At 45.0% G+C, this 27,533-nt stretch overlaps 1 protein-coding gene across 1 annotated transcript in view; it reads right to left on the reverse strand.

Moving 5' to 3' along the window:
- The window catches only part of COBL (cordon-bleu WH2 repeat protein), a 296,580-nt gene that overhangs the window by 153,993 nt on the left and 115,054 nt on the right, over window positions 1–27,533 (reverse strand). Inside the window, exons 3-5 of the mRNA XM_018047457.1 lie at window positions 22,756–22,966; window positions 19,918–20,146; window positions 12,637–12,734 (exon numbers count right to left, since the gene is read on the reverse strand). Of these exons, the coding sequence (XP_017902946.1) occupies window positions 12,637–12,734; window positions 19,918–20,146; window positions 22,756–22,966 (538 nt within the window). The remainder of the gene's footprint in view (window positions 1–12,636; window positions 12,735–19,917; window positions 20,147–22,755; window positions 22,967–27,533) is intronic.

Raw genomic sequence — 27,533 nt, forward strand, 5'->3', positions numbered from 1 at the left:
AGGACTGTTACCCTCTAGGGAGGAAGGGGGGTCTGTTCTAAAAGGAGTTTCATCTACATCTGAAATAGTGAGGCTAGAAAGGAACCTGGAAGTGGGGTCCCTGGGAGGAGTGAGGTGGTGGGGTTTGGGACGTCCTCTGAAGGCAGCACGTGGAGATCTGAGCCGGACTGCAGGCGGAGCACGGAGAACAGAGGAAGTAAAGGGGCCCCAAGCTTTGGGGTTCAGCCACTGTGATAACGCAGCTGCCTTTCTCAAGGCAGGGAAGGACTTGGAGGGACCGGGGCCTGCTTCTCTCTGCTGTCTGGTCTCAGAAGTAACTCGGATCCCTCCCACTCAACCAACCCTTGTGAAGACAGCTGTGGTTCTGCAGTTTGTGCCTGTCCACCCAGGATCAGCAGAGGCTCACAAAAGAAACGCAGAAGTTAGGGGAAAAAGCAGATACCCATATTTTAAGGGAAATGAGGAAAATCAGTATTTTGAAAGGAACTTTTTTCACTTCTCATTCCTACAGACATTAAATCCTCAGCCAAAAGGGTAGAAATCCATGTTTCTTCTCCCCACTATGAGAACTAAGTATTGGCCTGAGGCCCTTCAATCAACCTTTTTTCAGGCTCTAGTTAGAGTATATTTTTCCCATTCTAAGAATCCAGTACTTTGAAAAAAAATTCCTTGAGGCTTTAAAAACAAAACCTTCCTCTGACAGTTTCCAGATTTGCACTAGAGAGCAGGCAAGATAAAAACTTTAAAAACTACTTTGAATGGGCAAATAGCTATGCAAAGCAGCTTTGGACCATTTTTCTAAATTACATCTTTGGGTCTGTGTCCTTCCCACTGTTTGAGAGAAGCTTCCTATCCGAGACACTGGATTAGAAATGAAAGCCCGAGTGGTTACAATGACTGTGCTTTGTTGCTGACGGCACTACCCTTTGGAGAAACCACGCAGTAACATATGTTGTCTTGAAAGCCATTGTCTCACTGTCTGATTCCCTAATACCTTTGCAAGTCCCTTTTATAATGAAAATCCTCCAAATGAAAATGGGCTTTTGAGCTACAGAGGACCCTCTCATTTCTTACAGTTCACGAGGCAAAAAGGAACAAGGAGCGGAGCAGAGTCACCCAGCCGGGCGAGTATCAGCTAGGGATGCCTCCATGTGCCTGGCGTGCGCCTAACCCTCTTAGGAGCCCTGGGGTTGAGGGTGACAAACCCGCTGTGCACACAGGGGAGGTGAGCCTGAAGGTCACGGAGCTGTGTGTGCTAAAGTCAGAATTCAGAAGCAAAAGCCATGAATGTCCCTCCTCCTGGACAATCACACCACCTTAAAAAAATTAAGGGACCACTGTTGTACCAGAGGAAACTGTAAATGACATGACGCTCGGGCAGGAAAAGTGAAAAAGCACCACTCTGTCTATCAGAGCTGGCTGAGAGAGTGCATGAAGTGACATGCGCCAAGTTGGGCGGAACGTGACTTCCCCCTCCACTTTGAAAACTTTTTCATAAGCTGCTTAGTTTATAGTTCTGAACACAGAACACGCTAGACTGGTAAATCTCTCTTCAAAATGAATTACAACAAAAATTAGTTCTGCATCCCAAATGTGGCTTGTCGCTCAGGACGTATTTTCCTCCTCTTTGTGAATGCTCAATAAAACAGCAACTTTTAGCTGGGAGTTTCAGCAGGACTCACTGTACCTGTACAAATACTGCCCTCCTGTGGCAGATCTGACTCAACACACACTTCGGGGAGCCAGACCTTAACACCACTTGGGATGGGATTTTTAACAGGCCTGGGCAAGCAGGGGAGAGATCCAGGATATTGGAAAAGTACGGGGCTCTCTGCACTACATTATGGAATTTGCTTTACAGCTTAGTTTTTAATAAGTTTTTCTGAAAGTTTCACATTACTGAAGGGCACCTTCTCAACTTCTGGGCTCCTAAGGGGCAGGACAGTAATATGGCAGCCACCTCCATTCAGGCCAACAGTGACATTTCAACCTGGACTGCGAGAGCTCATTCAGGCTTTGGATGGAGAAGCACTTCGGAACTCAGTGAGGGCCTCTGAGGGACCCTGAGGATGGTGGAGGATTTCTGTAACCGCCTGAACAGGGGAAACGGCCCCAGAGGAATTTTTTTTTTTTTTAATTGAAGCAATGCTTTTTAAAATCATTTCCCAAAAGATTTTATAACTTAATGGTATCTGGTATGGCTCAAGCCATACATTTTTTTTTCTTTTGAACTTTTTTTTTATATTGGGGTACACCTGTCATGATAGTTTCAGGTGAACAGTAAAGGGACTCCCCACACGTATATGTATTCACTCTCCCACAAACTCCTCTCTGATGCAGGCTGCCACATAACACTGAGCGGAGTTTCTTGTTCTATACAGTAGGTCCTTGTTGGTCACCCATTTTAAATATAGCAGTGTGTACCTGTCCTTCCCAAACTCCCTAACTATCCCTTCCCCCCAGCGACCATAAGTTCGTTTTATAAGTCTGTGAGTCTCTTTCTGTTTTGTAAGTAAGTTCATTTGTATCATTTAGACTCATCAAATTTACAGCATTTAAATGAAGGTGCACGGGGTTGCAAAGAGTCAGACGTGACTGAGCGACTGAACTGAACTGAGGCCTCATAAACGGCCATCACTACAGTTCATTCTGCAATCTGCCCAGAGTCGTGGAGTTAAAAGCAAAACCAGGATGGGAACTCGGGTCCCTCTCCTCCTGCACCAGAGCATTCTTCGCCACTTCATCAGACGCTGCAGTGTTTCTGCACGTGTGGCGTTTCTGTGCAATGAACTACAAGTAAGGTCGGGTGCCTTGTTCCACCAACAGGCAGAGTTCATCCTGCGACATGTGCCTTAGGAAAAGAGCAGAGGATGCAGACAGAGAGCCTGGGGCCATTCCTGCCTCGCTACTAGTCACATGCAGTGGACACCGGCCACGTCCCCACCGTGTGTCTTGGGGTCTAGATCTGTGCGGTTCCACAGAGGCACAGAGAAGGGCCAGCTTCCCTGAAAAGGTCAAATCCAGGAAAACTGCTTGAAATTATTTGTGAGCTGGTTATACCCACTCTGATGCAAGGATCCTTGATTAAGAAAATAGATCTTAGAATACAGTAAATATTAGTTTACATGAAATTAACCTTTCCAGGAAGGACCTGATTACTTTGGCCATTCACATACATTAGGCTAATTTTTAAAATGCAGATCTAATCTCTTCTAGCTTTTTGGGTTACAGATATAAGAAACCAGTTGCATTTTCTCAAGGAAAAATAAACAATAACATCTGGTAGTTTTCTAATAAAGCTCCCATCCAGTTTACTCACCATTTCAAAATGCTTCCTTAAAGGTGTTAGTCGAGCTCTATACTTGCTAACCCTTACAAGGATGCTGCAGGCTGGATGGTGTTATGCCCATCATACAGATGAGTAAGAGGAATGAAAGGTCAGCTCCCTACCCTGAGGGTTCTGGCTGTGCTCAGCTAGGAGTCAAGAGGTTGGGGGAAATTTATAAAAATGGGAGCTATGCCCTTAAGAAATCTCACATCACCAATATGCCTGATTGAGGAGAACGTAATCTCAAACACAGACAAGTTATCACAGACATACAAATACAAATATGAACACAAAACATACTGATAAACATAAACAGACATCAACAGATTTGATCAGCCACTAGGCTCCTGGAAGCTGGAAACTTTTGCCTCTGGATAAGGAAGGCCACTCTTATTTTATAGTGATGTGGGGGGGATGAAAGGAGATCATGGAAGTAAGTGCAGGCCTGGCACAGGCAGGCAGGTGGTGGCCGCTGTGAGTATCGTCTCTTTGACCAGCATCATTTTAGTAAGTGCTGTCTTGCCCTAAGGCTTCAAACCCAGTAAGCTCTTATTTCCAGGCCAATAATTAATCTGCCACATTACAGAAATTCAGTTGTTGAGTCTGATTTCTAATAAAATGTCACCTGTAATTTTAAAAATGAAAAAAAAAATCCTAGAGACCATCCATATGTGTATAAAACACTCTTCCCGCTTCCCTTAAACTACTCTGTATAACCACCTCAACCTGCAACACAATAATGGTGAGTCTTCCCAGCTAAGAATGTGGCCCATCTTTCTATTTGCACAACTCTGCTTTTGTGTGTGTGGGCTTCCTGGGTGGTGCCAGTGGTAAAGAACCTGCTGTCAGCGCAGGAGATGTGGGTTCAGTCCTTGGGCTGATCCCCTGGAGGAGGGCATGGCAACTCACTCCAGTATTCTTGCCTGGAGAATCCCATGGACAGAGGAGCCTGGTGGGCTAGAGTCCGTGGGGATGCAAAGAGCCGGACATGACCGAAGCGACTTAGCATGCACACACTCTTGCATGTGTGTGTAGAGTTTTATGATTTTCCTCATAAATGCTCTGGATATTTCCAATGAACTTTTTGCCCAGGTCTGTTTACCTCTCTATTGATCTGTCTATCACTGTATCTATCTATCGGGCCTTCTCTAGTGGCTTAGATGGTAAAGAATCCGTGCAATGCAGGAGACCCGGGTTTGATACCTGGGTCTGGGAGATCCCCTGGGGAAGGAAATGGCTACCCACAGCAGCATTCTTGCCTGGAGAGTCCCATGGACAGAGGAGCCTGGCATCTACCTGCCTATGTCACGCATGTGTTCTTGTGCTGCATTAATCAAAATAAAAACTGCATACAAATTAACCACGTCTGCTACAAATGTATGCTATCGATACCATCCACTGCTGTAGGAACAGTGATAATGCTTGGCATGTAATAACGGCCACAGAGGTGCGAGTGGCCCAGCCCTTCAGGGTAGTTCAATAGATCTCCTGCAGAAACACAAGGTAGTTTGCAGAGTGCGTGAAACATTAGATGACATTTTCCAACCATCTGTGGCCAAAACTGAGCCTGATGAATGGTAAGTCTTACAGTCTAATGAGGCCCTGGATGTTTTAAACCATTCTCAGTGAATTTAAAGGCTTCCCATGTGGCTTAGTAGTAAAGAACCTCCTGCAATGCAGATGTGGGTTTGATCTCTGGGCCTGGAAGACGAAGGAAATGGCAACCCACTCCAGTATTTCTGCCTGGGAAATCCCATGGACAGAGGAGCCTGGTGTGCAACAGACTATGGGGCTGCAAAAAGCTGGACATGGCTTAGCAACTAAAGAGCAGCAGTGGATTTAAGCTGGTTTTACGGCAAAGCAGCAACATTGGTGGTGTGGTGGCGGCAGGGAAAGCCTTGCTTAAGGTTAGACAGTTGAAGAAGAGCTCTTCTTACAGGTCATTACGTAACTGCATTCAGGCTGATTTGGGGTCAGATGAGAATAATGGTCACAGGCATTTTTATGGATGAGCGGTGGTCACTCTGGGTTCGAGCCCAGGCTGTGTTCCCACCATGAGTTAAATCCTTCTTCTTACTGGAAACCAGTAAGATTTGGTTCTCAGGCAAGCGGAGAGCTGATTTTCACAGCCTTAAAATATAGGGTTTAAAGGGGAAACAGCTTCAAGCCCTGGATATCAAACTCCTATGTTTAAAGAGATGTGTGGGAAATTGAGAACATGCAGGTGTCTTTATATAACTGTCATGAGGATTAACACATTTACTTAAATTAAAAATATGACTTAAAATTTTTTTATTTTTATTTTTTATTATTTTTTTGTGATTCTTTTTTTTTTAATTTTTATTTTTACTTTATTTTACTTTACAGTACTATATTGGTTTTGCCATACATTGACATGAATCCCTTATCCAAAGTAAATGTGACTTGGATTTTCAGTTGGACAATAAGGGCCCATTTCACTAATTAGTTAATGTGGCACATGGTCTCAATAAATTAAATAGGCTAAATCTATATTGCTAAGATGCTGACAAAAATAGACAAAGTTTGGGTTGAGATTTTTTTAAATGACTAAAAAAATGCTGTTTTGGCAAAAGTGAGTAAAAACTGACAATGTCAATTTCCTCAAAACTTACTGATGATATAGATTTACAAAGTGCTTGTGACATCTATGACCACAGCCACAATTCTTTTCTTTTTTGGTAGATGAATATTAACTAATCTTATGAAAAAGCCTGAATGAATTTTTTGGCCAACCCAATATATTATACATGTATCAAATCATTATGCTGTGTACCTAAAACTAATATAATGTTATAGGTCAATCATATCTCAATTTTTAAAAAGTCTCCTTTGCTATTCCTTAGCCCAGATCAACATGTTAGTAAAATCAGTAGCTGCTGCTGCTGTTGCAAAATCGCTTCAGTCGTGTCCGACTCTGTGAGACCCCATAGACGGCAGCCCACCAGGCTCCTCTGTCCCTGGGATTCTCCAGGCAAGATCACTGGAGTGGGTTGCCATTTCCTTCTCCAATGCATGAAAGTGAAAAGTGAAAGTGTAGTCGCTCAGTCGGGCCCGACTCCTAGTGACCCCACGGACTGCAGCCCACCAGACTCCTCCGTGCATGGGATTTTCCAGGCAAGAGTACTGGAGTGGGGTGCCACTGCCTTCTCCTTACATGTATATAATACTTTATAATTAAAAACTTTCATATATGCTATTTAATTTCTATATATATGTTCCTTAGGAGAGATACCTTCAAACATTGTATTTGAAAAAAAAAGAAAGTGCCTCTGAGAAATGAGTGTAATTATTATTTGAGAAATCTTGATAAAGTATTTTTTTTCTTATATCTCCCATGAGGCAATAACTCTAGTATTACTGAGTAACAAATCCCCTGACAGATCAAATGGCTTCTAAATCTTGGCTACTGATTAATTTAAAAGAGAACCTAGTCAGGCACAGACAAAAGATCAACTGAAATAATAGTTTATGATAGATCACTAAGGGATTGGGCTTCCCAGGTGTCGCTAGTGGTAAAGAACCTGCCTGCTAATGTAGGAGACATATGAGACACTAGTTAGATTACAGGGTTGCAAAGAACTGGACAAAACTGAAGTGACTCGGAACACATGCACTCACTATGGGATTAACCAGAGGGACTTCAGAGGATTGAAGGACACTGCTACAGCAGCAAAGTTTCCATCCTCTAATGAGTATTTAGTATTTTATTTAGTATTTATTACTTATTTCATAAATTATATTTTATTATATAAATTATATAGTATTATAAATAAATACTAATATTTATTGCTATTATATTTAGTAAAATATTTCCTCAGGATTTGAATCAATAAAAATGGAAAGAGTCACAGGATTAATCTGAAGCTATTCTGGTTTTATCTATAAGTTATGCTCATTAATGGATATAAGAAATAAACTTCAAAATTACCTTTCATCTTATTAAAAGATATCTTTTGAAGAAAAATTTACTTTTCATGCTTAACAATTACTGATCAGCAATTATATGTACATTGTTTTTATGTATTTGCAAATGTAATAAGAACTCAGTATAGAATATTCTCCTACTCACAGTTTTATGATCACATAAAATTTAAAAATCTAATTTAAATAGACATTTTATATCACATTTCACTTCAAGTCTTTAGAAAATACTTTCAAGAATAAAATATATATTGAATAGAATATAATTTTACATGGGGACTGGCATGGAAGTATTAAACCAAGAAAAGGAATAATAATGCAAAATATTTTCTTGTTATAGAAGAATTTGTCTATGTGATTGTATCAAACTTTATTAGACACATTTAAAATGTCAATATTTACCGGATGCTATGAATTTTTTTCTCTTTGAAGCATTTAAAATTATGAAGAAGCTTTCTACATGCCAGTTTTGAAATGTTAGGTCACCAATGGTTTTTTAAAAATTCCTTCAATGTATACTTGCAGAATTTAGGAAATAGGGCTCTGTGGCTCCAAAACCATCAGCTGCTCCTAAGAATGGGAGGAAGTGCTTCCAGACGGTGTGACTCAGTTATTTCAACAGAGGATCCATCCCACCACGCTGTTTGGGGCGGGAGAGATGGAAACTAACACATGCGGAGACTAACACATTCCTCATTTTCCGAACGTACCAGTGGGCAACTAAAACAGAAGCTACATGAAGCTTTATGCATCTTTATAGATTAAAAAAAAAATCCAAGAAACAAAAAACAACTAGGCCACTTTCTAATTTTGCCTCCCGGAAGGCAGTGCGAAGCTGCCAGAAGCCCCCTGGATGTGAGTGCTCACATCTGAAGCCCTGCCCAGTCTGGACGCGGAGGTGTCCTCCCAGCTGCCCACCCCAGGCTGTCCAAGCTGCTCCGCCTGGGACATAAGCAGGCCCCAGGTCAGCTCCAGGTGCAAGCAGGAGCACGCGCCACAGCCACCCTTAGCAGCTGTTCAAGCAAAACACGCCAGCCTGGCCATTCCACAAGGCAGCAACATCTCCATAAACAACTCTAATCCAAGGCCATGACCCTCAGCTAAGAACCTGAAAGTTCTAAAATAGCCCCTGATCACTGCTCATAGATCTGGAAACATCAGTTTTGAAATTCATGACTCTTGAGTACAGATTTTTTTTTTTTGTCCTTTCCCCCAAAATAGCTCTTTTGCTTAGAAAATTATGCAACATGAAAACAGCAATGGGTCTGAGACGATGATGCTGTTCAGTTGCTAAGTCATGTCCGACTCTTTGAGACCCCATGGACTGCAGCATGCCAGGCTTCCGTGTCCTTCACTATCTCTCAGAGTTTGCTGAAACTCATGTCCGCTGAGAGTCCGTGACGCCATCCAACCACCTCATCTTCTGGCAACCCCTTCTTTTGCCTTTCATCTTTCCCAGCATCAGGGTCTTTTCCAGCGAGTTGGCTCTTTGCATCAGGTGGCCAAAGGATTGGAGCTTCAGCATCAGTCCTTTCAACGAATATTCGAGGCAATTAAGTAGGTTTTGAGAATTTCTATGTTTTAAATTCAGTTTAACACTGCATTGCTCATTGGGTATACACGGAAACTCACTGAATATCTCACTCTCAACCTGTAAAAGGTGAACAATAATTACATGTAACTTCATTGTGTAAAAGAAAGTTTCCCTTGATCTGGATGGTCGGTGACCTCCAGCCAGAGAATCACCAGGGAGCACTGGAAAATACAGCTTCCGGGCCCCATCTACCCTCCCAAATGAGGATCTCCGGGGCCGTGACCCAAGAATCCAGTTGTTACACTAGATCTTAAGGTGATTCTGAACTGAACTGAAGGTGATTCTAAGGTACCTTTCAGAACCACTGGGTTAGGAGAATAAATAATACAAAAATGATACAAAAATTGATCACGTCAAAAACATTAAAATACCAAAGTTTTAAAGCAAGGAAAGATATCTTCCCTCATTGAATTTAGCCAAAATGATATCCTTTTAAATATATTCTCTATAAGAGATTTTACACATACAGATGCATACTGTTTTCCTTTCGGCAGATAAGGGAAGACTCACTTTAGCTTTAAATGTCACCATTCTTACTATTCTGTTCTCAGACATTAGTAGACTGTCTGGCATCACAGTATTTTAGAAACCATTTAAAAATGACTTACTCAAAACCCTCTTGTTCTTAATATAGAAAAATTGAGATTCAGGCTTGTCAGACATGTGTAACGTGTGGGCAATGAGAGCTAGGCTCTGGAAAGAGGTGAGTCTGACCTTGGGCAACTTTTAACACCAGGATTCACTGAAAGTGTGCAGCTCAGGTTCCTTTACCTGTAACATGGGGTTGATACTACCTCTCTCACCAGGTTTATAGCAGATTAAAGGAAGCTACTTTTAGCATAGCAGCTCAAACAACAGAAACAGGGAAAAACAAGAAAGAAAGAAGCTAAAGCCCAAAACAACAAATAACTTAGGAAAGTTACGACTGAATAAGAGAAGCTGAGCACAAAACAGAATAAAATAAATGAAAAAGATGGAGTGCATGAGAAAGGAAAACAGTTCTAGCTAGTTCAAGACCGAAGAAACACGGGGTATGGCAGAGACAAAACCCCTGGGACCCACAGACAAGGCTTCCTTGTTATCTGGGACACTTTCACAGAGAATCCTGCCAATCCATCAGGGCAAGACTGTCTGGATGTTTTAGGCTCTTATTCTGCTTAAAGGCATTTCTAGATTTCTTTTTATTGGCTTTGCTGGCAGTTTCATCTATCAAAAGTAGCATGACACAGAAGGACTCTAGAGAGAATTGTGAGGACCAAGCAGGACAGCTCTGCCTGCAGTCCCAGCAAACTGACCTCAGAGTGTCAGGAGCCATATTGCTCAGCCACCAAAAAGAACAAAATCTGCAGCAATGTGGATGGACGCAGAGATTATCACACCAAGTGAAGTAAGCCAGGCAGAGAAAGACAAATACCATACTATATCACTTTGTGGAATCTAAAATATGATACAAATCAACGTATCTATGAAACAGAAACAGATTCACAGACACACTATGTTCAATATCCTGTGATAAACATGATGGAAAAGAATAGGAAAAAATATATACGTGCGTAGCTGAATCACTTTATTGTATAGCAGACATTAACACGACATTGTAAACCAACTATGCTTAAAAAACTTTTTAAAAAAGATGTCAGGTATCAGAAACCCAGCCTTTATAGAGTGAAGGGAAATTCACATGGGAAACTGAATTTGTAATTTCCAGTAATTCTGACAGAAACGGAGAGGATAGGGGAGGCGGAAAGAGGAGGGGGACAGGGATGGGGAAGGGGGCTCAAAGATCTTAAGTAGAGACACACATGAAGCAGAGATTTTCAAAGGCCACGTGGCCACGTGGGGTAAACACATATAGTCAGTAATGACAGGGAACCACAAAACCACAATCGAAGCATCAGAAGACTGAGAGCAATGAGCTGAGTGAAGTAGGTCAGAAAGAGAAATATTGCGCACTAACACATATATATGGAATCTAGAAAAAGGGTCCAGATGAACCTATTTGCTGGGCAGGAACCGAGACGCAGGCGTGGAGATCGGATGTGTGGACACGGAGTGGGAAGGAGGAGCTGGGACTCGGAGAGCGCAGCGCTGCCATACAGACACTGCCAGGCTTCTCCGGTGGCTCAGAGGCAAAGACCCACCGCCAAGCAGAGGTGTGTGCGCTTAGTCACTCAGTCGTGTCCGACTTTTTGCCAAGCAGGAGATGTGGTTTCAATCCCTGGGCAGGGAAGATCCCCTGAGGAGATGACACCCCACTCCAGTACTCTTGACGGGAAAATCACAAGGACAGAGAAGCCTGGTGGGCTACAGTCCAGGGGCTCGCAAGAGTCAGACATGGCTTAGCAACTAAACAACGTGTAAGACAGCTAGCTAGCGGGAAGCTGCTCTATAGCACAGGGAGCTAGCTTGGTGCCCTGTCATCACCCACAGAGCTAAGCTAAGTTACAGCGCTCAGCTAAGTTACCCACTTAGGAGGGCGTGGGAGGGAGGGATATATGTACAAATATAGCTGAGTCACTTCTGTTGCACAGCAGAAATTAACACAACGTTGTAAAATCCCAGCCTGCCAATGCAGGAAACGTAAGAGACTTGGGTTCGATCCCTGGGTCCAGAAGGGCCCCCGGAGGAGGGCATGGCAACCCACTCCAGTACTCTTGCCTGGAGAATCCCATGGACAGAGGAGCCTCGCGGGCTGTGATCCACAGCGTTGCAAAGAGTCGGACAGGACTGAAATGACCTAGCAGGCATGTAAAACAATACACTCCAGTGCTTTTTAAAAGCAATGAGCCGGGATTTGGGAGAAACTCCTGAGTTCTCTCTGGCCACAAGCTTCCACCCAATCTGCTCACTAAGCTCTCACTGGTGAACCAAAGCCGACCCAGGATCTAACCCTGGGACTCTGAGCAAGTTTATTGATTTCTTTGTGCCCCAGCATCCTCAATGGGACCCAAGGTAATGGCTATACAGGCCCCATGGGCTCTGGAAGGTCAAGACCCATGCAGGCTGGTGCACAGACACAGAGGTCCAATGATAGGAAGAGAAGGCTCTGGACCAACCTGGGTTCACCCTCCTCACACCTCCTCTAACGCTCTGTGGATGGTGGACGCTTCCAAACCCAGCTGGTGGGTTAAATGCTAATCCTCCACACAACAGTTCTTTTTCTCATGCCATCTACTAGTGAGGAGAAAATACTTGACACAGCAAAATAAAGCTTTTAAAGCCAACATAATAGGCTTCCAAGCACTTCCTTTCTTTGTAGCTAGAAGGCATATATGGCTTGAGAATTTCCAAGATGACTTTAAGTGTCTTCATCTTTTGTTCTCTGCATTACGACTCCCCTGGCGGGTCAGATGGTCAAGAATTAGCCTGCAATGTGGGAGATCCGGGTTCGATCCATGGGTCGGGAAGATCCCCTGGAGAAGGGGATCTTTGGGTAAATGTAACCTAAACCACACATTCAGGCATCCATCCACCCAGAGGATGTTTACTTAGCTTCAGCCTCCTGTCAGGACTGCGCAGGGACCAGCAGAGAAGGCTCATGGTTTCGGCTTCATGTTCTGTTGGTAAATAGAACACCATCCCCCAAGACCACTTAGGACTCAAGTGTAGGGTATGGGCAGGCATTTCAGGGCACAATGACGATATGCTCCCTTTTCCCTGAAGGGATTAATATGCTTACATATATTAAGGAAAATTCCAAGACAGGCAGAGGACAGACATTTCAAAAAACTCTGTACAGAACATAGAATCACATGTGTATGTAATCAATTACCTTACTATTGCTTCTTTTATTAACTTTGAAAAATCCCAGAAATTTTTTCTTCTCTTTGTCTGTCTCGTCGTTGCTGAGTGAAGATTTTCTAAAGGTTTCTGGAAAAAAAAAAAAAAGTACTGTTATTTTCAGCATATGAAACAAGAGATTAAACACTTAAAAAATCTCAACAAGGGCTTCTTTGTTTTACTCTACTCTTAGACTTTTTTTTCATTCTTATAAGAGAATAAAACCATCAACTATTTCTTTCAAAGCATTTTGAGCCACCTCAAAACCCCCAGCTGGGTTTATGAAATTAGTAAATATTTTTACAATCTTTGGTATTAAAAAAAAATAAATCCTAAAGTTCTAGGGCAGTACTGTGCAACAGAAAAATAAAGGGATGATATAGGTAATTTTATTTTTATTTTTTTTGCTACCCATGGTTTTATTGAGGTATGATCGCAAATATAGGTAATTTTAGATTCTCTAGTAGATGCATCAAAAAGGAAGCAGATGCAATTAATTTCTACATGTTTTAGTTACCCAATAGATCTAAAATATTACCATTCTATCACATTATCCGTATAAAAGTATTAATGCAATGTCATATTCATTTCGGTACGAAGCCTTCAGAATGCAGTGTGCCTGGCACAGTGCCTCTCGACTGGGACTGGCCACAAGTCACGTGCTGCCGACCACGCCTGGCTGTGACCATCAGACTGGACAGCACAGCTCTCGCGACTGAGACATCTGCGCAGAACACCTGCGTTACGCATCACGAGGGTGGCGGTCCAAGACGGAGCTAAGCAAGTGCATTCACAGCTGCCCTGCCTGCAGGGCCCACTGGTTTCCAGAACCTGGAGGGACCGCGCTGGCTTCCCCGGGGACGTCTGAGACAGCCGCATCAGGCCCCCATGTAACCGATATCCGCGGACTTTCCTCCCTCTACATCAACCAGAATGTTTTCCTTTCCATTTCAGTCTCTAGGGGCCCATTTTTCTTCTATTCTGTTCTTTTATTCTTGACCTCTGAATGCTCCATCTTCTCCTTTTCCTGGAGTTTTCTTCGTTGGGATTTGTCAAGCTAGAATGGCGATGCTCGGGTTCTAGCTGAGGACACCGGAGCCCAGGCAGGGAGCTGAGGACAGAGGCACGAGCTGTGGTCTCCAGGGTGGGGCAGGACTACCCCCAGCAGCGTCCCTGGGGCCTGGGGCCATAGGAGACGCCCACATGCGAGACTCTAGCATAGGGCCCAGCATCCTGCACTCAAAAAGCACCCTCACCTTGGGTGCATAAGCTGTGGGGACCACTTGACAGCTAGGGGAGCAGCAGGTAAGGGTGCTGCGATGTGGGCGTGCTCTGGCCCCAGTATACTCATCTGCAGGTAAGGGCGCTGCAGGGTGGGCGTGCTCTGGCCCCAGTATACTCATCTTCAGGTAAGGGCGCTGCGATGTGGGCGTGCTCTGGCCCCAGTATACTCATCTTCAGGTAAGGGGGCTGTGCTGTGGGCGTGCTCTGGCCCCAGTATGCTCATCTGCAGGTAAGGGGGCTGCAGTGTGGGCGTGCTCTGGCCTCAGTATACTCATCTGCAGGTAAGGTTGCTGCGGTGTGGGCGTGCTCTGGCCCCAGTATACTCATCTGCAGGTAAGGGCGCTGCGGTGTGGGCGTGCTCTGGCCCCAGTATACTCATCTGCAGGTAAGGGGGCTGCAGTGTGGGCGTGCTCTGGCCTCAGTATACTCATCTGCAGGTAAGCGCGCTGCAGGGTGGGCATGCTCTGGCCCCAGTATACTCATCTGCAGGTAAGGGGGCTGTGGTGTGGGCGTGCTCTGGCCTCAGTATACTCATCTGCAGGTAAGGGCGCTGCGGTGTGGGCGTGCTCTGGCCCCAGTATACTCATCTGCAGACTGAGCCTGGCACACTCAGTGCCACGAGGCCTCTATGACCATTATTATCCACTGATCTGTTGACACTTTGAAGGCCACTCATCTGTCCTTTTCTTCCAAGACACAGATACGGCCAGAGGAGAAGACATTTAGGTGATGCCAAGAGTCGGACGCGACTGAGCGACTTCACTTTCCCTTTTCACTTTCATGCACTGGAGACGGAAATGGCAACCCACTCCAGTGTTCTTGCTGGAGAATCCCAGGGACGGGGGAGCCTGGTGGGCTGCCGTCTCTGGGGTCGCACAGAGTCGGACAGGACTGAAGTGACTTAGCAGCAGCAGCAGGAGAACGGGAAAGTGAATTACTCCACACCGCTGCCAAGTGCCGAGGGGCAGGGCGCCAGACCACTGGCACCATGGGGACTGGATTTCACACACTCTGCCGCCAAAATACCAACCCGAACCAGGCAGACATCAATGAACTGCTCATCTGCTAACCTGGAATTCCATATTCTAACTAGAGCAGGCCGACACGGAATCAGTGCCCCTGCAACATGCATTAACACAATACCGTCTCCACAGTGAAGCAAACCAAGCCCCTGGGTCCCTTCAATCCGTCAGCAGCAAAGGCTCCCATTTTAGTCACAAGGGTCAGGCCTCTCAGCTGCATGCAGGTGGCTCCAGCCCGGCCCATCAGCAGCCTCACAACACACGACAACCAAACCAGCAAGGAGAGCGGCTTCAGCGGTGAGGTATGCACCTCCCCAATACGCATGTGTACATGGGGTTCATGGTTAATGGCATCAAACCCTTTGTTAGGCACAGAGCCTTTAGTAAAATATTCTGTACTACAGAGTAAAACTGTATGTGAACGAACAACAGTATGCACCAACATGTGTGTATGTGTTTTATTTCTTAATTGAAGGCAACTGCTTTACAGAATTGTAAACTGCTCTACAGAATTGACAGAAACCAACTGGTTTCTATCAAAGATCAACATGAACCAGTCATAGGTTTACCCAAGTCGCCTCCCGCGTGACCTTCCCTCCCACCTCCCTCCCAAGCCCACCCATCTAGGCTGTTTCTAGAACTGACTGCTCTGTGACCGGATGTGCAAAGTGCAGGAAATGACAGTGCCTGAGAGTTGAGGGAGCAAGAACACACCACAGGCACACGGGCTCTTACGTCAACCTCACCACCATAGACCGGGTCAAAATCGAGCCTCTCATTTCTCTCCCTGGACGGGCAGCGGCGGGTCTTCAGCATCAGGATGGAGGCTCTGGCCACCCCAGCACAGTGTCGCCCCTTGAGGCCCAAGAGACTCCAGCCCCCAGCGATCCAGCTCTGAGCTGAGGCCCAGGCAGACTGTCTAATCTGTGCCTCTAGACTGATGGAGCCCCTGGTGAGGTGTGCGACTGGCAGGCACTGGGGGAAGGATGATATGGGGAACAGAGCGGGAGCACTTGGCTCTCCTGACAGTGTTCCCATCAGCCAAAGCGCCACGTGGTACCCAGTCAGGCCTGGAGAAAAACACTCATTTAGGAGCCTGAATCCATCACTCTAAATGTGTTACAATTTGAGTGTGGACTTTATTTTGACGTATTCTCATATACTAAGACTTAAATATGAATACAAGCGGGGGGAGGACATACTTCATCCTCAAAGCACATACTGTTTGGAAACATCAGAATGACTTAGAAGGTGATACAGGTGAGCTGAGGGATGCAGAGGGATGGAGCATGCAGCAGGGACCCCTGAGGACTGGCTCATCTGAAACATCCACTCTTCCGGATGTGGAAACAGAACAGCCAGCAGCAAGGGGAACCAGGTCTGCACTGCATGAAAACAATGTTTGTAAGTGCCCATCCTCATCACAGGACCGCTGGGTACGGGGTCAAAAAAGAACAGTCATAATAGCTCTGATCCAGCTTTTCCACGCTTGCAGCTAGATGGTATACCAACATCAAATCACTCAGAACTGATAAAGCCTTCATATATATGAGCTTTCTGTTCAAAACAACTATCTGTTCATGGTGCTGCTTTTTTTTAATTGGACTATAGTTGATTGACAATATTGTGTTAGTTTCAAGTGTAAAGCAAAGTGATTCAGTTACCCATATACATAGATACATGTATATATACACACTCTTTCCAGATTGTTTTCCATTACAGGTTATTATAAATATTGAGTATACTTTCCTGTGCTATCCAGTACATCTTTGTTGTTATTTTATATATAGCAGTGTGTATATGTTAACCCTAAACTCCTAATTTATCCCTCTCCCACTTTCCTCTTTGGTAACTGTAAGTTTATTTTCTATGTTTGTGAGGCTATTTATGCTTTGTAAGTAAGTTCATTTTTATCATTTTTTTTTTAGGTTTCACATATAAGTGACATCATATATTTGTCTTTATCTCCCTCACTTCACTGAGTAAGATCATCTCCAGGTCCATCCATGTTGCTGCAAACGGCATTATTTCACTCTTGCTATGGCTGAGTAATATTCCACTGTTGCCATACCTTCTTTATCCATTCAAAGGTTAATGAACCTTCAGGTTGTTGTCATGTCTTGGCTACTGTAAACAGTGCTCCTATGAACACTGGGATGCAAGCATCTTTTTGAATTAAGAGTTTTTCTCTTTTCCAGATATAGGTCCAGCAGTGGGACTGTAGGATCATATGGCAATGTTTTTAGTTCTTAAAGGAAGCTACAGACTGTTCTCCATAGTGGTTGCACCAATTTACTGGGTTGGTCAAAAAGTTCATTTCAATTTCTCCATAAGATGTTACAGAAAAAAACCCGAACGACTTTTTGGCCAATCCAATACATTCCCTCCAACAGTGCAGGAGGGCAGGGGGGCTCCTTTCTCTCCACATCTTCTCCAGCATCTATTATTCATTTATTTATTATTTGTAGACTTTTAACCTATGGCCATTCTGATCAGTTTTGATTTGCATTTCTCTAATAATTACAGATGTGGAGCATCTTGTCACATGCCCGTTGGCCATCCAAATGTCTTCTCTGGAGACATCTATGGTGTTTCTTAAAAGAGAGTCCCTCTATTTGTAGCAATAATCTGCAGCGTCTGATGGAGGAGGTAACAGATGAGGAACGTGAGGGGTGGCTGAGGCCACAGCACCGTCACTCACAGCACCCGCACTGTGGTTCCAGACCAAAGCCACGGGACTTTCTGCATTATTTTTTGTCTAGAAGTGAAGTCTACTGTTAAACACTTTAACAAACGTGGACAGAAATTTCTGTACAATATGAACACTCATAATTTTAATGATCCTCTTAGAGTATGTGTGTGTATAGTCCAAAAGGTTTATATAAATCTCAATACATGTGTGTGCATACATGTCTATGTAAATATGTTCATACATATGGATATATGTATTATTAAGTGTAATACATATCTATTTATAATAAATATAATAAAGTATATACAGTTTATAAGAAGGGAATGCAAAATCTGGACTAATCACGTCCATATTTGTCTATGACAGAAAAGGTCAGATTTCACAGCGCACACTGCCCGTTTCTGCAGCGGGCAGGACGGACCCTGAAGGCAGGCAAGAACAGGTAGGAAGGGTACAGTGTCTCTTGTACATGGACCGCTTCTGCTCTGCACTCAAATTCTGTGTTCATAAAGGGCCCATTTTCTACAATGACATCTTCTTTTCACACCAATCAGAACCACACAGCAAATCCTCACACAGGGGACGTTGTTCTCTTAGCCAACCAGGGAGTCAAGAAACCAAGTCGCAGCCCCAGTTCAGCCTGGCCAGACGCCCCCCGAGGGCCACCCTGCCTCCCCTCCAGTCACTCCATGCATCACTGTCCTAGCCCAGAGCCATGCAAGGCGCAGCCTGGCAGGCAGCACTGGGCTGACGGTACCTCGACAGCTCAGGGAAGGCTCCGATTTCGTTTTGGTCAGAAGAACTGGAAAAGGCAGGCAACAGAGAGTGAAGGCAGGCTTCTCAACCCACAGGAGCACTTGACAAGGCCTGCAGCTATCTGTGCCCCAAAGGAAAAGGCCAAGTGCAAAGCAGGCCTACCTCACTGAACTTGATCCCCTAGAATCCTGCTACCGCCTGGCTGTTAAACACCATCCTGGAAGCAGGTGGCAGCAAAGCCTCTGTTTTCTCTAGTTGCCACCACCAGGATTTCCAGGGCAGAGCAGGCCTCGCCTGGGACACATCTGCCCGTGGCCTTCACCCTTCCCCAAGCAGCTGCTGGCTGGGAGGTGGTGAAACCCCAGAGGGGCAAAGGAAAGGGCTCCTCATGGAGAGGAATGTTCTCTTCTGGGAGGGAAGCATATGGTAGGGATGCCAATCAAATATTTCGTGGCCCACAGGGCACACTATGGTCCAGACAGAAGGGATGTTGGCCCCAGGGGCAGCACACACCCCCTAAGTCAGGTGATGGTCTTTTATTTTCTGGGAAGGCTGCCAGGGTCATAGGGCAAGGGTCCCTGGGAGGGTGCCCAAGGCAGAGAAGAGGGGGATTTGGGGCCGGGGCAGCCATTCTCCTGGTACAGCAGTGTGTCCTGTCCTGCGTGGGTACAGGAAGAGGGAGCTTGGGACTTGAGGGAGTCTCCCCTCTTGCTGCCTCACACACATTCCCGGAAGACCACAGTCTTGCTGGGCCCACTCCTTAATGCAGAGATTGGCATTATATGCTTTTCCCAGGTATTAGGTTCTACATCTCCCAAGATGGGCTTTCCTGCCGGCTTAGATGGTAAAGAACCTGCCTGCAATCCCTGGGTTGGGAGGATCCACTAGAGAAGGGAACGGCTGCCCACTCCAGTATTTTTGCCTGGAGAACTCCATGGACAGAGGAGCCTGAAGGGCTACAGTCCATGGGGTTGCGAAGAGTTGGACATGCCTGAAGTGACTGAGCAAATGAGTGAGAAGGAATTTTGCAACTGGTCTCGATCATGAGCAATGTTTGAGACCTGGGAGTATTTCATGGCAACTGAAAAGGAAATCCAGGAGAAGGTGGTTCACGTGTGGTTTCTGAGAAGTTCTTTCAGAGCAAAAGCCCTAGTATTCTCATTTTTCCCCTTTCTACATATTTCATGGACGCTCACAGGAGACAAGGGGTAATGGGTATGCTCACTACTGGGGGAAATGGAGAAGGAAATGGCAACCCACTCCAGTATTCTTGCCTGGAGAATCCCATGGACAGAGGAGCCTGCTGAGCCATAGTCCATAGGGTCACAGAGAGTCAGACACGACTGAAACAGCTGGGGGAAAGAGGTGCAATTACAGTCTGTGTATTTTACTTCCCACCCACTCCCGCTCTGGTTTGCACACAATTGGAGATGCCTGCAAACGTGTGTCCCCATCGCTCTGCATGAGGGCTCACAGGCAGAGTCAGTGGCACCGCATCAAAGACCCAAGGTGGCCTCACCTCTCTTGTTGTCCCAGGCATACAACTCCTTTATCCCCAGCTCGTTCAGGGACTTGGAAAGCTCCAGCTCCTCACCAGCCACGTTGTCCCTGAGGAGCACCACGTGCTCTGGGCTGACCTCACACTTGGCGCAGATGACCGGGAGGATGCTCTGCAGGGGCACCTCGGGGCTCACACGCACCACCGCCTTCTGCGTGCGCAGGTAATTCACCACTAGGCGCACCGTTTTCTGGAAAACACACCAGGCAGAATTCCATAAGCACATCTTGCCACAGCTCTGTTTACACTGCAATGGAGCAGGGCAATATTTCCTTTGGACCAAGTTCTTCCAAAAGCCACTGGTTGTGGGGGAAAAGAGCAGACTGAATAGGAAACGGTAAATGTCTAGAACAATAAATTGACCTTCCCATCTCTTTTGCTAATGAACAAGCTGTGAGCGAAAGGGGGAAATGAGCAGCAGCGAGGATCCCAATTTGAAATCCAACACATATGTCGTCTTTCAAGGATTCTAAACAGACCTGAGCACAAGGCACTAATATATTTTCTAAAGGGAAATACTTTGGATCTATGGTGAACAATCCAAGATAAGGAAAACGCATCACAAAACATCAAATTTTTGTTAAAGAAGCTAAAATGCCCAGATAAATATATTCATATCTAGTATCATGTTGATACATGAATTAATATTCATATATATACACTACACACATACATTTAAGCTAGAAAAATATATAGGCTCAGATGGTAAAGAATCTACCTACAATACAGGAGACCTGGGTTTGACCCCTGGGTTGGGAAGATCCTCTGGAGAAAGGAATACTTACCCATTCCAGTATTCTTGCCTGGAGAATTCCATGGACAGAGAAGCCTGGAGTGTTAGTCTATGGGGTTGCAATATCAAGTTTTCATTTAAGAAGCTAAAATACCCACATAAATATATTCATATATATTATAATGTTAACATATAAATCTGGAGAAGGCAGTGGCCCCCCACTCCAGTACTCTTGCCTGGAGAATTCCTTGGATGGAGGAGCCTGGTGGGCCGCAGTCCGTGGGGTCGCTAAGAGTCGGACATGACTGCACGACTTCCCTTTCACTTTTCACTTTCATGCACTGGAGAAGGCAATGGCAACCCACTCCAGTGTTCTTGCCTGGAGAATCCCAGGGACGGGGGAGCCTGGTGGGCTGCCGTCTCTGGGGTCGCACAGAGTCGGACACGACTGAAGCGACTCAGCAGCAGCAGCAGCAACATATAAATCAATTTTCATAAAATTGCACACATATTTAAGCTAAAAAAATAGAGACATATAAATACAATAGGCATATAATAATACTGATAGATATTATAATCAGAAAGAAAAAAATCAATTTGTCTAAAGCTGATTGTAAACGTCTGCAGATCGAGGGGCCCATTGGAAGCTGTGGCAGACCGAGGTTCAAGCAGTCAGCTTCTGTTTGGCCTTTACTGGTCACCACAATGCCCTAAGATCCTGAGGAGTGCCGACTGAATGACATAGGTCTCACACTCCCTTCCAATCCGAGGCCAGGGTTTAACGAATTTTAGAAGGAAAGATGGAATCATGAATCTTTTCCATGCTTCTCAAATTGAACTCCTATATAACCCCGGGCTCAACTGCCGCTGGAATTTGCAGCTAGGGTTCAGGAAGGTAAGAAAAGTCACAGAGTATAAAAGGAATTTCCTTGAACATGGATTTTAATTGAAGAATTAGGGGAAACTCAGAATATGCGTGTGTGTGTGTGCATGCTTTTGTGTCTGACTCTGCAACCCCATGGACTGTAGCCCACCAGGCTCCTCTGTCAGTGGAATTTTCCAGGCAAGAATACTGGAGCGGGTCTCCACTTCCTTCTCTGGGGGATCTTCCCCACCCAAGGATTGAGTCTGAGTCTCCTGTGTCTCCTGCATTGGCAGGCAGATTCTTTGCCACTGAACCACCCAGATATGGCACCAATTAAAAGTTATTAATTATCTAAACCTAGAGGACATGACCTGTTGGCCAAAGTATCATGTTTAAAAATAAGGGAATTTAGGAGATAGTTCAAGAATCTAAAAGAATGAAATAGCATTGATTTTCATTGGAGATAAAAGGATAAAAGCTTTATTAAAAAGTACAGTAAGCAGACGAAGCTATCTTTAATCAATATGAAAAAGCCTGAAACCTATGCATAAAATATTCTCCAAGGACAAGGAGTAAGTATTTCTAGCATCAATTTTTCAAAAGGGAATCCCCTTCTATTTCGTTTCTCAGAGAAGATCTTGCAATCTTCCACATATTCCAATCTCTGCCATGGACAGAAAGGCCTCCAGAACTCTACTGGAACCTTTAAGACTAGTCAAGTAGGGTAGTCATTGGCTATTTGTGTTATTTCAATTAAATATAAGAAACGCAAAGTTCAGTTTTTCGATCACACTAGCTGCATTTCATATGCTCAGCAGCTATGCATAATCAGGGGCTGTTGGCTCGCAGGGAACAGAATTATAGACCATTTCCATCTTTGCAGAAAGCGCCTGATTAAAAGATGGAAAGAATCTTTGCAGAAAGCGTTAATGCATGGCTCTGCTCTAGAGTGGGTCCTTCTTTTGACATCTAAAGGAGCAGTGTTACACAATGCACATTATTCAAAAGCTGTGAACTTAGGTCTCCTAAAACTCAGTTTAGGGCCTAACTTTGCCTAGCATGAACGTGGAAACCTCAACCATGGCATGTGAAATTTAGACAGGAGAGACCCCAGTGGCCCCCTCCGCTACACCTGCCGCACCCTGGGTCCCAGGAAACTGCACACATCCTTATGTGACACACGGACTCCCGTGCTACTGACCTCAGGCACCTTAGGGGGAACAGGCTTAACTTTCGCTTCAGGAACTTTTTCTTTCAGAAATACGGTGTGCACATTCAAGGTCCCAACTAAAGTATTTGGCTTAAAATTCAAAGGCTGTTGGGTTTCTGAAGACCGGATCTCCAGGGCATGGTTGGAAGGATTCAGGTGGTTCTGAAGGCAAAGTTCAACCAGTAGGTCCATCATTGCGTGGCTGGAAGAAAGAAACAAACCATGGTCAGGGGGAATGTTGGCACTCTCCCTTCTGCTGGTTGAGAGAGGTCAGGACTAATGCACCAGTGGGTAGAGGAGAAAACTGGTCATCCTTATGAAGAAAGAGAACAGCCGCTGGTTATTTCCTCATTCATGACTCTACAGAGATATCTTAATGCATTCAACACTAAGCAACCACAGTACCGAAAACACCATCAAAATCAGAATAGCTGGGAAAATAGTTGCATTTCTAGGTAAACTCATGAGTATGTTGACCTCAATCTTGTAAGATCAGCACAGATGATATTAACTTCTGGGCACAAGGTATAAAATTTTCATTCTTTGCAAATATAGTGTATCTTAAACAGCAAAATTTTAAGTTGAAGATGACAATGGCTTTCTTTATAGCTAGAAAGTATGCTTTTTAAAGACAGAGAAAATGAAAATCATGTTATTGAAATGTCAAAAATTTTATAATGTCTCCTAACACAGATCATTACTTACTAAGGGAGCTAAAAAAGAGTGGATTGTCCCAAAGAATAGGAAATTTCATTTCCATCATTCATATTAAGCTGGCAGAATGCTTTTATATTTCAAGCTGACCTGTCTTTTCCTACACATTTCCTTAGTAGTGGGGCATAAATCCCTCACAAAATTGTAGGTCTTGTCTTCTGATCTATTTCTTAACCAGGAATTGGCATGGCAATTATTTCAGGTCATAGTGGAGTTTTCCAGGTGTCTGGCCCTCAGGTGTGTGCAGACTGAGGACTCATGTACACCTGTGAAGGCGCAGGCTGCCTGCCATCTGGTCGCCATGCACCATGAGGGCTATCGTACTGAACACTGACACCACAGGCAAAGCTTCAAGACGCCCTGTTTCCCCTAAAAATATCAATGATGTTCTTGCTGACACAAAACATCTAACAGCCATCTCCACGATGATACTTACTCCCACCTACTCTCCAGGAGGTAGTTAGGTGATAGCCTATGTTCTAGCCAGAAGACCCTGGAGTCACAGCTAGGAGACTCAGCACCCCACTGGTTCCCAGGACTCTGAAAGGGCACTCGGTGGGGCCAGGGCAGCACTAACCCTCACAAGGGCTATGAAGGTGGTGCATGCTGGCTAATGATGCGTCAGCTTGATTCCCTCAGCCTCAGAAAAAAAAAAATAATCATCATTTTCTCATAAGTTTAATACATCAAAACAGGAAGTGACATCACCAAAGACTTCAAGACACCAAAGTCCATGAAAAAGAGACTTCCATGGAAAAGTTAGCATAGAAAAGAGAGTTCTAAGGCTGCTATAATAATGACCTATTATCGTTACCATGTTCTGTGTGTCCCCCATTAGCCCAGAGCCATTTGTGCAGATGACACTGCTCCCTCTCATTCCTGTCATCCTGGTGGTTGGGGACCACTCTCCTCTGGTTTCCATGAGGGACGTGGAGGTGGGGTTGGCACCCGGTCCCATAAGATGCCGACTGTCACTTCACCTCTCTAAACTACACCCACAGTCGGCTGCCATGCTGTGCTTAGTTGCTCAGTCGAGTCTGACTCTTTGCAACCCATGGCCTGTAGCCTGCCAGGCTTCTCTGTCCATGGAATTCTTTAGGCAAGAATACTGGATTAGGTAGCCATTCCCTTCTTCAGGACATCTTCCTGACCCAGGGATCGGACCCAGGTCTCTGGCATTGCAGGCTGATTCTTTACCATCTGAGTCACCAGGAAAGCCCACATCCATAGTCTACTGCCACCAAATAAACCAATATGGGTAAATTCTCAAACCAAAAGTTGAATTAATCTTAGACGATAAACCACAAAGAATACCAAAGCAACTAATGTAACCTTCTGTTCTTCGAATCCACTAATTGGTAACATGTTTGAGAGATCGAATTTGACGTAAAAGGGTGCAGACCCACTCTGGGGCTTTTCCATCGCAGAGAATGAACTCTTCTAGTAACAGCAGAATCTAGGACGTATCCTGGCATGCGCTAGCAGGAGAGTGGTGTAGTATTCAGTTCTGTCTGGATAAAGAATTGGGTGCCCCCATCTCCACCAGCGGACTAGCTCTCCTCCACAATCAGTGGGTCAGCACCCACCCAGCTGTTCTTGCTCTTCTGTCGTCCTTGACGATGAAGCTGCAGGGATGTTGCCAACACTTTAGGGGGGAAGCAATTCTCAACAAAACGCCTGTGAGGGAAGGGAGGGGAAGGATTTCCAAGCAGAAAATTTTATGTGCTGGAGACCTGTTTCCTCAAATTTATCATTCAGTTTGCTGAAGGGGAAAGTGAAAGAAAAAGAAAGACCATAATAATAAGATTCAGCACCATCACACCCTGTCCATGGCCTGTGCTGAATTGTGAATACAGGGCCCATTATCAACTCAACTGGACCAACCAAGGGTCACAGCGTTGCTTCCGAGGGCTGGGACCCAGGCCAGGCCAGAGAGTCTCTGCAGGAAAGTGGGGAGGTTTGGGGCACGAGAGGCACTCAGATGTGGGAGATCCCTCTGGCCTGCAGGCCTCTTCCTGTGGCTCTTGGACAGACACGGCAGCCTAATACAGACTGATCTGGGTCGCATTTAAGGGGCTGGATACACAGTATAGGGGTGGACACGGGTCCAAAAGCATCAGTTCATCTCACGTTTCCTGGAAGGCCTCCCACTCAGGTGATTCCTCCCCAGGCTCATGGAAAGCGTGATCTGAGTTACCACTTTCTACCCCACACTTTTCTGGACAGTGTCCTCAGAAAACAGGGTGGCTGTCGTGCACTGCGAAAGTGGCTGTCAACTGGCATTTAAAGCCCCGAGCTCCAAATGGCCAGCCAGGCCTTTCAGGGTCTCTGGTGCTCCTGGAGAAAGACACCCGTAAGGAAGAGGGCACCGCAGCACCCAGCAACAAGGGGTGCATTCTGGTTGGGTTCCAATCATGAAAACTTGTGTTTTTCTTAACTGCAACCTCTGTGTCATTAACCTCTATCTCGGAGATCATGTGACGTGAGAGTCTAAAGCTTCCCGTGTCCAGGTCATATCGGGGCAGGTTGTTTTCTGTTTCTCTCTCAGTAGCTGAGTCAACCAGCCCGCTGGGGGACCTGGGACACAGCCCAGAAATCTTTAAAGTTGCCTGTCAGTGTTTGTTTTTTAAAGTGCATGTGATTTGGGGGAGAATGGATACATGTACATGTATGACTGAGTCCCTTTACTGTCCACCTGAAACTATCACAACATTGTTAATTGGCTATACTTCTTAAAAAAAAAAACTTGTGAAGTTTGCATGCTACCTTTAACGCAGAACTATTGCTTCCTACGTGTAAGTTAAATTTATGCTTTGATGCACCAGCTTTCTCTTGATCTGCCCAGCACTGGAGTGGAACTGTGTGTTCCCAGTGGCGCTGTAATCTTGTTAGTGGCACGTGGAGCCACAGGAGGGCCAGGCCAGGAGACTCCTGGAACCTGGCTGGCCCCCGAGTCCAGGTCCACTCATCTTCCCTTCTCAATCCAGGCTCCAGCAACACTAAACTTTCCCCTTCTCACACAAACTAGCCCTTTTGCAAATGCTCTTTATTTCCTTCTGTTTGCTGGGATGTCCTCTTCCCAGCGTCTCATGAAAGCCAGGAGTTCAATAATGAATAAATGATCATTTCCATTTTTTCAGTCTGTTTGGATCCCAATCTGTTCAGTCTCCCACAAAAGGAGACTGTCTCCTAGGATGACTGGTTTAGCACCAAATCCAAGACAGTACAGCATCTTCTAGGAAAGATTAAATCATGGGTTCAGTAAAGAATACCCCCACATTTTCACAGGGTAAGCAAGGAGTTGAGAGTTTATGATCAGCCCCTTAACCAGGAGTTAAGGGAGAGGTTGCAGGAGAGGTCCTCTCCTTGCAGGAGAGGTTCTCATAAAGAAACTGAGTAGTAACTGGGAACTCTTGATGACATTCTGCATCAACGGAGTGACTGTGCCTTTTTTTAAACTCCTCTTAGATTTAGCTCAAAGAAGCAATGACTTAATAAGGCAGAAACATTTGGGAGGTAGTCACTAGAAATGGTGAATTAGGACCAGGATAATCAAATGTATTATAAATTCAATAAGATTCACTTCCCGTTAATGTCACATAAGGGTTTATATCCCAGGAATTTTCTCCAGGAGGATTTTTAAGGCAATGAAGATACTCTGTATCATACTATCAATGGTGGACACGTCATGATACATTTGTCCAGACCCACAGAATGTACAGCATGGAGCGTGAACGCTGGTGTAAACTGTGGACTTCAGGGGAAATGATGTGTGCGTGCTGGTTCATCACTTAGAAGAGAGGCACCACTCTGGTGAGAGATGTGATGGCGGGGGAAGTCGGGTATATACAGGGGGTGTGTGAGAAATATCACTGCCTTCCTCTCACTTTTGCTGTGAACTTAAAACTGCTCTGAAAAATAAAGTCTTTTTTAAAAAGGGTATTCTTTAAGTAAAAATGTAAATCAAACTAAACCAAACCTGACTGTTAGCCTGTTACATAGAAAATGTTCCTCTGGCAGAGTTCCCTGTGCCAAAACTGCCCTTCCCAGCTTCA

The sequence above is a fragment of the Capra hircus genome, chromosome 4 (assembly GCF_001704415.2).
Source record: "Capra hircus breed San Clemente chromosome 4, ASM170441v1, whole genome shotgun sequence".
Lineage (NCBI taxonomy): Eukaryota > Metazoa > Chordata > Mammalia > Artiodactyla > Bovidae > Capra > Capra hircus.